Source organism: Hyperoodon ampullatus (assembly GCF_949752795.1).
Source record: "Hyperoodon ampullatus genome assembly, chromosome: 14".
Taxonomy (NCBI): Eukaryota; Metazoa; Chordata; class Mammalia; order Artiodactyla; family Ziphiidae; genus Hyperoodon; species Hyperoodon ampullatus.
In genome coordinates this window covers 23,239,980-23,253,850 of record NC_136927.1, presented here as the reverse complement: position 1 = coordinate 23,253,850, position 13,871 = coordinate 23,239,980, and the positions used below count along the sequence as shown (strand labels likewise).

The following is a 13,871-nucleotide window of genomic DNA, read 5'->3' as shown; positions in this document are numbered from 1 at the left end:
AGGGCGGCTGGAAGCAAGCTGGGGGCCATCCCTGTGCAGGAGAGGGGTCTGGCTCCTTCTGGCAAACCCTGGAGCCCTAGGCAGGCTCCGTGCATGGGTGTGACCACTCAAGTGGCTGGGGAAGCCCTTGCTCCTCCCCACTCCTTGCCAAGGGGCCCTTCATATGTCCTTCCTGATGCTGGAAATATTGTCTGCCCTAGCAAACCCTTGTGTCCCATGGTGTCCCCATGTCTAGCTGGTCACCAGGAACAAGACCCTGGGTTCCAGCAAGCCAGGCTGGCTGGACACCTTGAGACTAGGGAGGCCTTTCCTCTCCAGCCTGGACTCCCAGGAGGATGAATTATGAAGTACTTAGGTCTTTCAGGGTGGGAGCAGCTTCAGGGCGCCCCTTCTTGTGCCAGGGTCACTGTCACATGTCCACTACCTCCTTATCATAAAGAGCTTAGAAGCCAGGCACCCAAAGAGGTGGGGGCTGGTGTCATCTTTGTTTTATAAAGTAGGAAAATGAAGCTCAGAGAGGCTGGATACCTGCCGAGGTCACCTGCTAGGAGGGGTAGAGCTGGGATTGAATCAGCCTTCATCGCCTAAAAAGTTCTTGCTGTCAGCTTTGTACTGTGCTGCACGAACATCCCCCCACCCCCGCCGTGGCCTCCTGGCCCCCTCGTTCCCTACCAGGCTGAACTGGGCTCCGGGGGTAGGTGGGTAGACGTCTCTTAGGGGTCCCTCCCCCGGAGGAAATTGCATCCTCTATGTGCTTGGGCAAATCCGGCATCTCAAGTGGAAAAATCCCACACAAATCAAGGACAGCTGGGCCCGCCCTCGGCCGCAGCCCCCTCCCCTCGGCTCCCCTTGCAGGCTGAGGAATCCCAGCAAGCTGTGGGAGTGGGTCTGGGGGGTAAGGGTGTGGTTCTAGGGGAGGAAGTTTCTGGAAGGCCCGAATGTGTGAAATCTCCCCCAGCTGTCCCCCACAGAGGGAGGGACTGCACGGTGTTATTAATCATTTTCCAGAGTGGGGCAGCTTCTTGCACACCCTGCGATGCTGTGGAGGCCTAGGCTGGGGGTGCCCACCCTGCAGAGGGGACAGGCTGGGTAGGAGGCGGAGAGGAGCGTGGGAGAGGGGTCCACACCTAGACTCTCTCAGACATACACACAGAGTCAGTTACTCAGTCACTCAACAAACATTCATAAGCACTCACCATGCTTAGGCATGGAGCCACAGCAGGGCTCAAGACTGACCCCATCCCTGCCCTTGCAGAGCTCATGGGTAGGTGGAGGAGATAGATGGGGATCAAAATCACCCACAGGGAAATAATTAGAGTCTGTGAAGGAGACACAGACATAGCTGGGTAGCTGGGTCATGGATTTGTGAGGCCAGGCTGGGCCTTCCTCCCACCATGACTTTACTCCTCAGGACTCCCTTCCTAGACCTGCCCTCTCTGATCCCCTCTGCTCTGGCTCCCCTTGTCATCTCCCCCAGGGATGATGTGTATGTGACCCAGCAGCCTGCACAGCTCAGCCCGTCTCCTCTCCCATCTTCTCCCTGTTCCTGCCTGGCCACCACATCAGACCCGACTTCTTTGCTCGTCTGGTGGCTGGCCTAAGGAGGGACCTCTGCCTGGCCATCCTGCATGGGGGTCCAGACAAGGTGAAAAGGGAATTGAAATTGGGCCATGTGGAGCCCTCAAAGCCGAGGGGCCCCAGGGGAGATCAGGCTGGGCAGAAGCGCCTGGCTGACACCTGTTTTCTCTTGACAGGAGGCGCGACTGGACAGGGCAGGAGTTGAGCCACCCTCTCAGGGCACAGGGATAGCCACCCACCCTGTGCCCCCATGGCCTGGTCTCTTTTGGGGCCCCAAAGTGACTTTTCACCTTGTGGCTCAGAGAGGGGGATTCACTGTCCCTAGGTCACACAGCGGGGAGCTGGGGCTGGACTCTGATGGCAAAGCAGGGCAGAGGCAGAGTGGAGGAGCCACTCAGACATCCTGGGGAGGACAGGAGGCAGCAGCTCTGGGGGTGAGGAGCATGGAGATGTAGATTCTGAAATTCCCAGATTTAACCTTCAAAAGGACTCTTCGTGAAAGGCTAAATGTAGTTACCGTCTACCCAGCAATTCAACTCCTAGGTATATACCCAAGAGAAATGAAACATATGTCCACAAAAGAACTTGTAAATCAACATACACAGCAGCATGATTCTCAATAACCAAAAGGTGGATAAAACTGAAGTGTCCATTGACTGATGAATAGATAAACAGAATGTGATCCATCCATACAGTGGAATATTATTCAGCACTAAAAAGGAATGAAGCATTGACACACACGCTACAACATAAATGATCCTTGAACACACTATGCTGAGTGAAAGAAGCCAGTTGCTAAAGGCCACATAATGTATGATTCCACTTATATGAAATGTGGAGAAGAGACAAACTCACAGAGACAGAAAGTAGATTAGTGGTTGCCAGGGGCTGGGGGAGGGGAGAACAGGGAGTGACTTCTAACGGGTATGGGATTTCTTTTTGGGGTGATGAATATGTTCTGAAATTTATTGTGGTGCTGGTTGTACAACACTGTGGATATACTGAAAACCATTGAATTTGAGAAACTAAATGGCCGAATTGCATGTTATGGGAATTGCATTTCAATGAAGCTCTTCCTTCAGAGTTAGGTTTCTATTTCAGGGACCAGAGGTTTGGGCTGGTAGGAGCCTGAGGCCATGTGCTAGAGAAAGATGAGGCTGGGACCCACTCCCCAGGGATGAGCCTCGGCTCTACCCCGTTCCTCCTCCTTGCCACCCCCATCCCATCACTATGCTCTCTGCTGCTGGGCCTTTCCCCAGCCGACTGGGATGCTGTCCTGCTCCTTGCCTGACAATCACCTACTCTAGAAAGCCTTCTTCGGCCTCCCTCTCCACTTCCATCCTTCCACTGGCTTGTCTCTATTGAGTGCCTATCAGGTACCAGGCTCTGTGAGGTACACTGGTGAACAAACTTCCCAAGGCTGCCATCCTGGATGTCCTCAGATTTGCACCCACCCCTCACCTGAGAACCAGATGGTGGGTGGAGAGAGGGGATCAGGTGCCAAACGCCAAGCTGACTCTTGTCCCTGGACCTCACTCCCCCACCCCCGGCATGTTTGGTGTCCTGCTGCTCTTGGTAAGTTCCTCCTGGAAAGTCCTCAAGGTGCATCTGTGTGTGTGAGTGTGTGTGTGAGTGTGTGTGTATGTGTGTGTGTGTGTGTGTGTGTGTGTGTGTGGTGGGGGGTGGGACTAAGGAAAAGGCATTCCCAGCAGGGAGAACAGCATGAGCAAAGGCTAGGGGGTGCCTAGCCAGTGCCTGTGCTGGGCAGGGAGATAGAGGGGCCATCAGGTTTTAAAGCTGGAATTCGGAGCCCTGAGTGGTGGCTGCTGAGGCTCTGGGTGGGTGCTGCAGATGGAGTGGGTGGCTCTAAGGAGAACCAGACTGTCTGGAACAAATCGTGTTTTAAGCTAGACCAGAAGAAGAACTTCCTGTGACCCTGCATGTGCTGGCATGTACCCCAGACAGCGCTGTGCCAACACCCCACAGACGGGGCTCCTGGCTGAGTCATGCCCTGACAAGCAGATGCAGGCATGGCATCTGGGAACTGGGCTGAGGCCCTGGTCAGTGGTCTTCACTCCATTGGCTCTGCAGAGCCCTCTTCCGGCCAAGGCTACCTCTGGGTGGGTCATGGAGGCCCCTGCCCTGGGGAAGTGCTCCAGGTTGCCCTTAGATCCAGATACTATTAAGCTCAGGAACAGCCCATTAACCAGCAGAAGCCAGAGCAGTAGTCTCTGGGCATTGGCTGGAGGAAGGCTGGCCTCTTCGGGGAGTCCATGCCCACCTGCACCAACCCTGAGCCCAGGAAGCCTGGGGTAGAGGCAAAGGCAGGACATGGGTTCCATTCTGTCTCTACCTGGGGCTGTGCTCGCCTTCTCCCAGCCAGCTCTCCTCTGCCTTCTTTGTGCTGGGCTGGGGGTTCAGTGAGCCTGGGGGTGTGTAAAACTCCCGCAGAGTGTCCAGCGCCCAGCAGGTCTCATTACTGGGAGTGGCCCCTGAGTCTCCCTGCCCCTCAGAGGAAGCTCCTAGGACAGGACCCCGGCTCCTCCTTCTAGTTTCCTCAGCACAGGTCTCCCGAATCCTTCACATCTCCAATAGGAGCCGCTTTGCCAGCGCCAGAGATGGGTCGCTGACATCCCAGGGCAACACCAGGTGGACTAGGCTGCACAGACAGACCGTGTGACATGGTAAAAAGAGTCAGAAGACTGAGGTCTGAATTTCACTGGGCCCTTGGGAAAGACGCCTGTCCTCCCTGAGCCTGTCTCCCAGACTTTAAAATGGTAATCAACTTGGCTAGTCCTCTCCAACCGCCCTGCCCGTGACCCTGACGCATGGCAATGGCAAGCCAACTATCAGCAAGATGCGCCCCATTCCCGCCGCAGACTTCCCTCCACCTTCCTGGAACCTCTCTGCGCACTAGGGCCAGGTGCACGCGACTTCTTGGCCCACTTGTTCCTCCCGCGCACCTGCCGCGTTGCCCTCGTCCGGAAGGGGCAGCGATCGGCCCTCTAAGAGCGGGTCCTTTGGCCAGCAGCTCAGTCCTGTCACCGTCCTGCGTCCCAATCTGCCGCCGCCGCATCCCGAGCGGGCTGGGGCCTGGGGTCTCCGAGCGGGCGCGTCCGGCTAGTCACTGAGGCTCGGAGTCGCGCCGCGGCGCCCGTAGGTGCCGGCGAGTCCCGGGTGGAGCAGTGGTTCAAGCGGGGCGGGGCCTCTGGGCTGGGCGGGGCATCCCGCCCTAGCACTGGTCCCTGCCGGCTCCCAGAAGACTGGGCAGTGGGGCGCAGAGCAGAAGCCGGGCGCAAGCGGACTGAGCGCGGCGCGGGCGGGGATGTGCGCCCTCCTGCAGCCCCCGCTCCCAGGCCTGGGAGCGGTGTGGCCCCATGGCAGGTAGCGGCGGCCTGGGCGGCGGGGCAGGAGGCAGCCAGGGCGCCGGGGGCGGGCCCGGGGCCGCGCTTCGGGCGCCCCGTGCGCCTCTGCTGTTCGCCGCTCTGGTGCTCGGCGCCTACTGCCTTTGCGCCTTCCCCGGACGCTGCCTGCCGGCCGGCCGCATCCCCGCGCCAGCCCCCGCGCCCGCCGAGCCGCCCCGCGCAGCCCGCAGCCCCGGGACGTCCGGCCTGCCGGTGGCCAGTGGCTCGGGCCGCCGGCGCTTCCCGCAGGCGCTTATCGTGGGCGTGAAGAAGGGCGGCACGCGCGCCCTGCTGGAGTTTCTGCGGCTGCACCCCGACGTCCGCGCGCTCGGCTCGGAGCCCCACTTCTTCGACAGGTGCTACGAGCGCGGCCTCGCCTGGTACCGGTGAGCGCTCGTCCCGTCCGCCCCATCGGCTTCCTGGCGGGTGCCTTCCGGGAAACCTCGTGGTGTGCCCCAGGGGTCTCACTGGGGACCCCGCGGGGCGAGGACTCCAGGCGTCTTCTGGGGCTGAGACCAGCCTGCGTGGGGGCTGAGGCTTGACCGGGAGGACGCGACCCTCCTGCAGCAGGTTTTATGGAAAAGAGGGTCGGTCACTGGCCATGGACTCCCAGAAACTTTGAAAACTCCAGGGAAAGCCCTGGTTCTGGGCTAGAGTGTGATTCCAGCTGAGAAGTAGTTTGGAGCCTGTAGGGTCTGAGGTGCTTTAGAAATGCTTCATGCTCAGTTGGCCCTCCCCCCTGCATCACTGAGGGGAGCATGTCTGAACTCTGGTCAGTTACCTTAAGAAAGGGTCTCCGGGTTCCCTGCAGCCTCCTAGAAAGTATCTGTCAACCCATTCCCCACCCCTAAGACTCCTGATCCTGGAGAGAGGAATCCTTCTCCATAGTCCTGGGCGTCTGGAGAAAGTCTGGTCTTTAGAAAGGAGGAGGGTGCCTTTGAGTCAATGCCCAGGGATGGGAATTGGGACCCCAGCCTCATGTCATGAGGCTCTGTAGCTGACCTGACTCCCACCCAGTATGGCCTTGGGGGGTGTGGTGGAATGTGGGGGAGCACCCAGCCGCAGCTGAAGTAACCTGTCCTGGTGGCTGGTCAAACACCAGCCCCTCCCTGCCGAGGTTAGCACCGAAGGATGAGTGTGAGGCCCAACCCTCTGCCTCTGTCAGTCGGGCACAAGCCTGCCTTAGCGCCCTATCCCTTCCTTCGGGGAGATGAGGGCTTATAGATGGAGGGTGAGTCACCCCACTCCCCACAGCACCAGCCTCATCCCCAAGCTTGGGCCAAGCCCCTAAGGGCCAGAGAAGACCCTGTCCAAGGTCACCTGGTGAATTAGTGGTGAGTGGGGGGTGGCAGGACTGAGACATTTTACCTCCAGGTTTACCAGCTTTTCTGTACCCAGATTCCACCCTGCCCCCCCCTTGTTATCTTTGCATTTTTGCATCAGAATTACTTATGGGTTTGGAGGGTTCCCAGTGAGAACAGGGGGTTCTGGCTCATGAACTCTGAAGGGTTGCTGCTGTCAGAGGTCTAGGGAAGTTGTGTGGTGATGGGGGAGGTGAGTCCATCCCTGAACCCAACTGTCTGAATCCCTGCATTCTCAGCACTCAGGGAGAGACCACTACCCCACTCTGACAGTGCTTCAGCATCTGAAAGCATCCCTAATTCCTCACTTCTGTGCAGAGGAAGAAGAGGAGGGGGGAAGGAGGAGGATGAGGAAGGGGAAGGACACACTGTTAACCATAGTGCAAATTTCAGAGCTCACTACTGACCCCATAAGCTGGGCTAATGCGGGGCTGCAGGAGAGTCTAGAATTGGGTTTAGACCTAAAAAGGCTCCCAAAGAGCCAGGGATCCTGAGAGCCTATCCAGGCCCTCCCTGGGCACATGCTCCAGCTCTGGGGGACTGGTCTGGGGAGCCTGAGGGGCCTGAGAGGAAGCCAGCTGGACCCAGATTCAGGGTCAGATCCTCAGCACAGGGGAGAGCCTCTCGGGACATTGGTGTCCCTGAGGCCGGAGGTGGGAGTGGGATGATTCAGCAGCCTGTTTAAGTCTGGTAGAGGAGACTTTCTCCTTCCTCGGCCCAGCCACCGCACTGGGGGGAGGGGTGGTGCAGAGGAGGCAGAGGGTCAGGTCCGTGGCTTCCACCCCTTTAATCCGGAGCCGTCCCTCGGGGCTGGCTAGTGCTGACCCTTCACTGGCTGGTGCAGGGCTGAGCTTCTGGAGTGCGTGTGTCCACGTGCCTTCCAAGGGACGAGGCCGTGCGCTGATGTGTGTGCACGTGGGCATGGTGTTGCTCACAGGCATCTGTGCCTCTGAACCTGACTGTCCTTCCAACCAGCCGTGAGTGTGCAGTGAACCTCTGAAAATGCCCACCCCTGCCTGTTTCTCCAGCTGCAAAGAGGACGCCCAGCCCCCGGGCAGGGAGGGTCTGGTGGCCTTGTCTGTTCTCAGGACCCTGGGCCCAGCCTCCAGAGCCTGTTCGTGGTGGGGGTGTGGGGCGGTGAGTAGAGGAGCAGTGGCCAGTGCCCCCAGTTGACTTTCTGGGACACCTGTTCCCACTGGGCTCTGACCAAGCAGTGACTCTGGCCCTTCCCTTGGCCTTGGCAGGGGTGCTGGGCTGTTCAAAGTTGACCTTGGCCCAACCAGTCCCCCTCCCTGGGCCTCAGCTCATCCCTCAGGCTCTTGAGGATCCTCCTTCTTGGGGACCGTGACCCCCAAGTGTCCCCAAGCTCACACAGCATTTGTTCATCTAGTCACTGACTCATTGAGCACCTTCTGTTTGGCAGGTGCTGAGGTCACACAGACAAACACCCCAAGTCTCAGTTCAGAAGGGAGCACCCTGTCTGGGGGCAGGTGGGGGCTGTACTTTGACCTTAGTATTTTGGAAAAGCACAGAGACCAGGAGGGATACAGGTAGGGCAGCCCCCTTGGCTCCTGGTACCGTGTTGTTCCAGACAAGAACCGTAGCTGCTTTCTGCTGAGTCCCAGGCCCCGCTGGATGAGGCCCAGGCGAGGTGCAGGATAGGGGGGTGGGGGTGGGGCTGAGACAGAGGAGGGAGAGTTGCCTGGAGCTGGATGGAAGCCGCAGGGAAATGCAGACCAGATGAGCAGAGAGGGAGTGTCCGCAGAGCAACTTGTCAGATGTTTGCCGTGTGGGGGTCAGAGTCCTGTTCCTCTCATCCTCTCCCCAGTCTCTCCCACCCCCAAGAAGCCCCCATCCCCACCCTCCTCTGTGCCTGGCTGGCTGGGGACAGGCTTCTGAGGCCTGGGGACGGTGAGTAATTGATCCCAAAGATCTCAGATCTCAAAGCTGGTTTGTGGCAAGAGTGGGCCTGGAAAGTCACCCTCCCCCATCCCCGTTCCCATCCCCCTTCCACGGTGGGGCTGGGGTCACCTCCCTGACTTCCTCTCCTCTGACTTCCTTGGAGAGAAAACAGCAGTGGGTGCTAAGGTCCCTCTAATTTTTGTCAGCTTCCTTGCAGCCCCTCCCCCCAGGCAGGCGGGAAGGGGTGGGGATACTCAGAACCAGGTGAGACCAGTCTGGAGTAGGAAAGAGGGTGCTCCTGGGGTCACTGGGCACCTGGGGGAGGAAAGGGATGGGAAGGGGGCGTCAGAGGTCGGTGAGGTTCACTGCACACTCACGAGGTCGGTGAGGAGGGTCCCAGAGCAGTCAGGGCTGGTTCCCTCCCTCAGGAGGGTGATGAAGGGAGGATGGTGACTTCTGATGACGTCTGTCGGCACTGACTTATGTCTGTGGGTCTCAGCATCGAGGTCCAGTGCGCGGAGATCCCCCTTCTTTTGTCCTCCCTCTTGTGGGAAGGGGGATTCCCTGAGCTGGCTACCCCAGGCTGCAGTCCTGAACCTCAGCCCTTGGCCTTGTTCCCACCCAAGTTCTCTTTGAACTTATTCACAGGGAGGGCTGGGTGCAATTCCCACCTGGATTCCTGGGAGCAGAAGCCAAGCCAACACCGCCTCCCAGCAGCTGCAGCCGACATCCACCCCAGCACTTCCTGCTCCGTCTCTGAGCCTCAAGTGGGGCAGTGAGTGGGGTGGAAGGAGTCCCAGATCACTCCTGGGACATGGGGGGAGCAGAATTGTCTCCCATGACTTCTGTAGACCAGCTCTGCCCAGGGCCTTAGTTTGAGGGGAGGGGCAGCTCCCACAGCCGGCAGACCCTGCAGCCCACCCCACTCCCCCGAGCCAAGAGGGTGGTGTCAGGGGAGCCGGCGGCATGCCTGGGACTCATGTGTGCACGTTCTCCAGTCCCGACATCAGCACCCTCCAAGCTGAGCACGCCAACTCGTGTGCCTGTACACCTGGGTGTCCACCTGGCCTGAGCAGGAAGAGGAGACTGTCTCTCAGAAGCTCGAGCCTGGGGGGTCACTAGGCTGGATGAGACCTGAATTCTGTCCTGTGTGTCACCCTCCTGGCTGGGGCCAGTCCTGAGGGCTGTCAGCGGGATTGGGGGCAGATCCCTCAGAGATGGGGGACAGAGACACCCCCCACCCCGTCCCTAGCACAGAGCCTGATAGCGTCTGCCTCTGTTGACCTAGTTCCCAGCCCTCCCTCGGAGCTGTTTGCTCAGCTGGCCCTGCCGCTGCACCCTGCCCCTCCCCACCCTGTTCTACCTGGCTGGCAGGGTGGCCTCAGGATGCTACCCAGAGTCCCTGGACTGCCTGGGTGGGGTGCTAGGATGGGCTTCCCCAGGTTTGGGGTTGTCACCAGGGGTCTGTCACCAGCTGACTCCCCCGGAACCTTGGGATGGGGTCAGTGCCCCCCAACCCCCACCCCTGGTCAGAATGAGAGGATTGCTCGGAAATGCTGCAGCTGCAGCCTTGCACCATGGGTTCCAAGCCAGGTCTGGGCAACCCAGGCGGCTGGGGTCTTGAGACAGATCCTCAGGCTGCCTCAATGACCTCTCCAGTGTCCTGGGCTGCGCTGTGGTTTTCAGCATTCTGGGGGGCCCAGGTCGGGGAGAATTAGCAGGGCTGCCATCAAAGGCAGGAGATGCCATGCAGGGGAGGGAGTGATAGGAGGGGCAGCTGCCCATTTTTGGGGACACTTGTCAATAACTAATGGCCTAATTCAGGGGACACCATCAGCCACTTAATGAAAGTGTGACTGGGGTAATTACAGTGCAGGGGCCTGTGGGGGTGGGGAGGGTGGGTGGAGCCTTGTGGGTGGCAAGTCTGGGGAGTGCTGGGTCTGGGGTGAGAGGCACAGCAGTGTCAGGGTTGGGGTGCAGTCAGGCTCTGGGAGGGGTGTGGATAGCCTTGGAGGATGGGCCCCTATTGTGAGCCTGTGCTGAGGCTGGGCACCCTCACGGCCAACACCCCAGGCTGCCCACCCAGACACTTAGGATGGGTGGGCCTGGTGGGGAAGGGGAGATGGGGAGGCTTGCCTGTCTTGTAGGTATGGGGCTTCCCTGGAGGAAGGGGAGGTTAGCCTCGGGGCCCTGGGGGCCGGTCTAGCATGGGAGGGCTGGACGAGGGCCAGCACGGGCTCATGCCCCCCTCTCCACCCACCTTCCCACAGGAGCCTGATGCCCCGCACCCTGGATGGGCAGATCACCATGGAGAAGACCCCCAGCTATTTCGTGACCCGGGAGGCCCCACGCCGCATCCACGGCATGTCCCCGGCCACGAAGCTGATCGTGGTCGTGCGGAACCCCGTGACCCGGGCTATCTCTGACTATGCGCAGATGCTCTCCAAGACACCGGGCCTGCCCAGCTTCGGCACCCTGGCCTTCCGCCGAGGCCTGGGCCCCGTGGACACGGCCTGGAGTGCTGTGCGCATCGGCCTGTACGCCCAGCACCTGGACAACTGGCTGCGTTACTTCCCACTGTCCCACTTCCTCTTTGTCAGTGGCGAGCGCCTGGTCAGCGACCCAGCTGGGGAGCTGGGCCATGTGCAGGACTTCCTGGGTCTCAAGCGGGTCGTCACAGACAAGCACTTCTACTTCAACGCCACCAAGGGCTTCCCCTGCCTCAAGAAGGCCCAGGGCAGCGGCCGTCCCCGCTGCCTGGGCAAGTCCAAGGGCCGGCCCCACCCACGTGTGCCCGAGGCCATGGTCCAGCGCCTGCGGGCCTTCTACCGGCCCTTTAACCGCAAGTTCTACCAAATGACTGGCCAGGACTTCGGCTGGGACTAATGGGGCTGGGGAACCCACGCCCTGCCTGGGGACGCTCGGTGACCTTAATTTATGCCTGTCGCCCAGCCAGAGCGGGCCCTGTACACAGGGCTGGGCAGAGACAAATATTTACAAAATAAAGTTTGGATCTGTGTTCTTCTATGTGCCCTTGAGGGTTGGAGGGTAGGGTTGGAGGTGCCACCTCCTGCGGGGATGATAATCCTACCAGCTAACATTACTGGGCACTGTTCATGCTGGGAGTGGTTAAAAACCTGATCCTTGGGCTTCCCTGGTGGCGCAGTGGTTGAGAGTCTGCCTGCCGATGCAGGGGACACGGGTTCGTGCCCCGGTCCGGGAGGATCCCACATGCTGCGGAGCGGCTGGGCCTGTGAGCCATGGCCTCTGAGCCTGCGCGTTCGGAGCCTGTGCTCTAAAATGGGAGAAGGCCACAACAGTTAGAGGCCCGCAAAAAAAAAAAAAAAAAAAAAAAAAAAAAAAACCTGATCCTTGTCTATCCCTCAAGGTGGGCAGTGAACTTGGCCACCTGTCACAATTGAGCAACTTAGAGAGGTTTGGGGCCTGTTCGGTGACATACAGCTCAGCCCTGGTGACTCTGGAGACCACCCTCAGTCTCTCTTCTCAGCCCTGGGATGCCAAGCTGGGTTGTCCCGTATTCCAGATGGGGAAACTGAGGGCCCAGGTTGCTTGAGTGGTGGGGCAGGATTAAAGCTGGGCCTGTCCGGTTCTTCAGGCTGCACCCATGACCTCAGCTAATTCTGCGTCCCTGTGCCCACTGAACACTCCCTCCTGGAAACCTGGTGGAATCTCTGGACAGCAGGTATGAGGTGACTCCTGTGTGCAGGGTGTTTCTTTTTTTTTTAAGTTAATTAATTAATTAATTTTTTGGCTGCATTGGGTCTTTGTTGTCGCGTGCGGGCTATCTCTAGTTGCGTTGAGCGGGGGCTACTCTTCATTGCAGTGCATGGCCTTCTCATTGCGGTGGCTTCTCTTGTTGTGGAGCACAGGCTTTAGGCACGCGGGCTCAGTAGTTGTGGCTCATGGGCTCTACAGCACAGGCTCAGTAGTTGTGGCGCACGGGCTTAGTTGCTCTGCAGCATGTGGGATCTTCCTGGCCCAGGGACCGAACCCGTGTCCCCTGCATTGGCAGGTGGATTCTTAACCACTGCACCACCAGGGAAGTCCCAGCGTGTTTCTTCTAACAGCCTCCAAGGAGCTCCCTGCACAACCATGCGTCACTCACCCAGGCACTGCCCACCACAGGCCCCACCCACCAGACTGCAGGGCACGCCCACTCCCCCAGGCCCTCCATGCCCCACTTTTGTGGTGTTTATTTGGCTTCCTCCCCTGGGGATGGGCAAGAATGAACACCCAGCTGCCAGCTCAGCTCTTAACCAAGTTAGGCCAGACTCAGGCAGGCTGGGGTGCCCTGTCCATCCATCTCCCCCAAGAAATGCAGGGCCTCTCAGTAATGACTGTCACCTGCTCCTGGCCACAGTGCTGTCTGACAGACGCCCACCAGCTGCCCTGACAATGATGTCCAGGGCCCCTTATGCCCAGGCCTGGCATGCCCTGGGCCCTTGCAAGACCTGGTCGTGACCTCTTCTCCCCAGGCCTTGGGTCTGTATCAGATGGGCCAGGCCAGGGGCAGGGCTGGTGGGAATGTGGTGGCAGATGTGGGCAGATGTCGAGGAGATGTATCTGCAGCCTCCTCCCTGCTGCGGACCTCTGATGTGGATGTGGGGGAGGGCTGGCACAATCTGCAGTAACGATGGTGAGGAGGGGTGATGCTCCACTTCGGAATCCCGCTGGGTGGCGAGCACTGGCCTTGGTAGCTCTGTCCCCACTCCCTGGACTGGGGACCCACTTAAGGATGGCATGGCAGCCTGTCCTGGATGGCAGGGACAGGAGGGGAGGCAGGACAGCCCCTGATCTCTGGCCTTGTTCTCAGCCTGGTCCCTGCGTGTTTCTTCTTCTCCCCGGACATCACCGTGTCCAAACTTTCACCATCTCATGAGTGGATGGCTTCAGGTCACCTCTTTTGTTCTCTGGCAATGAGCTCTCTGCACACACGGCAGCCACGGGGGTGTCTTCAGAGTAAACCAGACCCCGTTATTTTAAAACACTCCAATGGGGCTTCCCTGGTGGCACAGTGGTTAGGAATCTGCCTACCAGTGCGGGGGACATGGGTTAGAGCCCTGGGCTGGGAAGATCCCACATGCCGTGGAGCAACTAAGCCCGTGCGCCACAACTACTGAGCCTGCGCTGTAGAGCCCGCGAACCACAACTACTGAAGCCCGCATGCCTAGAGCCCGTGCTCTGCAACAAAGACAAGCCACTGCAACGAGAAGCCCTCACACCACAACAAAGAGTAGCCCCTGCTCACCGCAACTAGAGAAAGCCCACACGCAGCAACGAAGACCCAATGCAGCCAAAAATAAATTTATTTTTTTAAAAAATGAAGAAGGCAATTTATTCATTCTTTGAAAACAAAACAAAACAAAACACTCCAACCTTCTCCCCCGCCCCCTTTGCTTCTAGAATGAAGACCAGATGTGTGACTGCAGCTGTTCAGGCCCTCTGAGGCATGCCCCCACCACTGCCCTCTAGCCTGTGTGCTCCTCTCGCTTCTAAGCTTCTGCCGCATCAGCTCCTTCCACCTGCTATGGTCTTTCTTACTTCATAGCCTTTGCATATGCGGTTCCCTCTGCCGGGAATGCCTTTCCCTGCAGAAGGTGAAGAT

At 59.1% G+C, this 13,871-nt stretch overlaps 1 protein-coding gene across 2 annotated transcripts; it reads left to right on the top strand.

Annotated features, from left to right (window-relative positions):
- Positions 1-4,856: 4,856 nt before the first annotated feature.
- On the top strand, positions 4,857-11,266 carry HS3ST6 (heparan sulfate-glucosamine 3-sulfotransferase 6). Of its 2 annotated transcripts, none has more exons than XM_079719883.1 (2): positions 4,857-5,368; positions 10,516-11,266. In XM_079719883.1, the coding sequence occupies exons 1-2, from the start codon at positions 4,956-4,958 to the stop codon at positions 11,129-11,131; spliced, it is 1,029 nt and encodes a 342-aa protein (XP_079576009.1). In that variant the 5' UTR covers positions 4,857-4,955; the 3' UTR covers positions 11,132-11,266. The 2 variants fall into 2 exon arrangements, with proteins under 2 accessions (XP_079576009.1, XP_079576010.1); XM_079719884.1 differs by lacking the exon at positions 4,857-5,368 and adding an exon at positions 8,923-9,020.
- Positions 11,267-13,871: the final 2,605 nt, after the last annotated feature.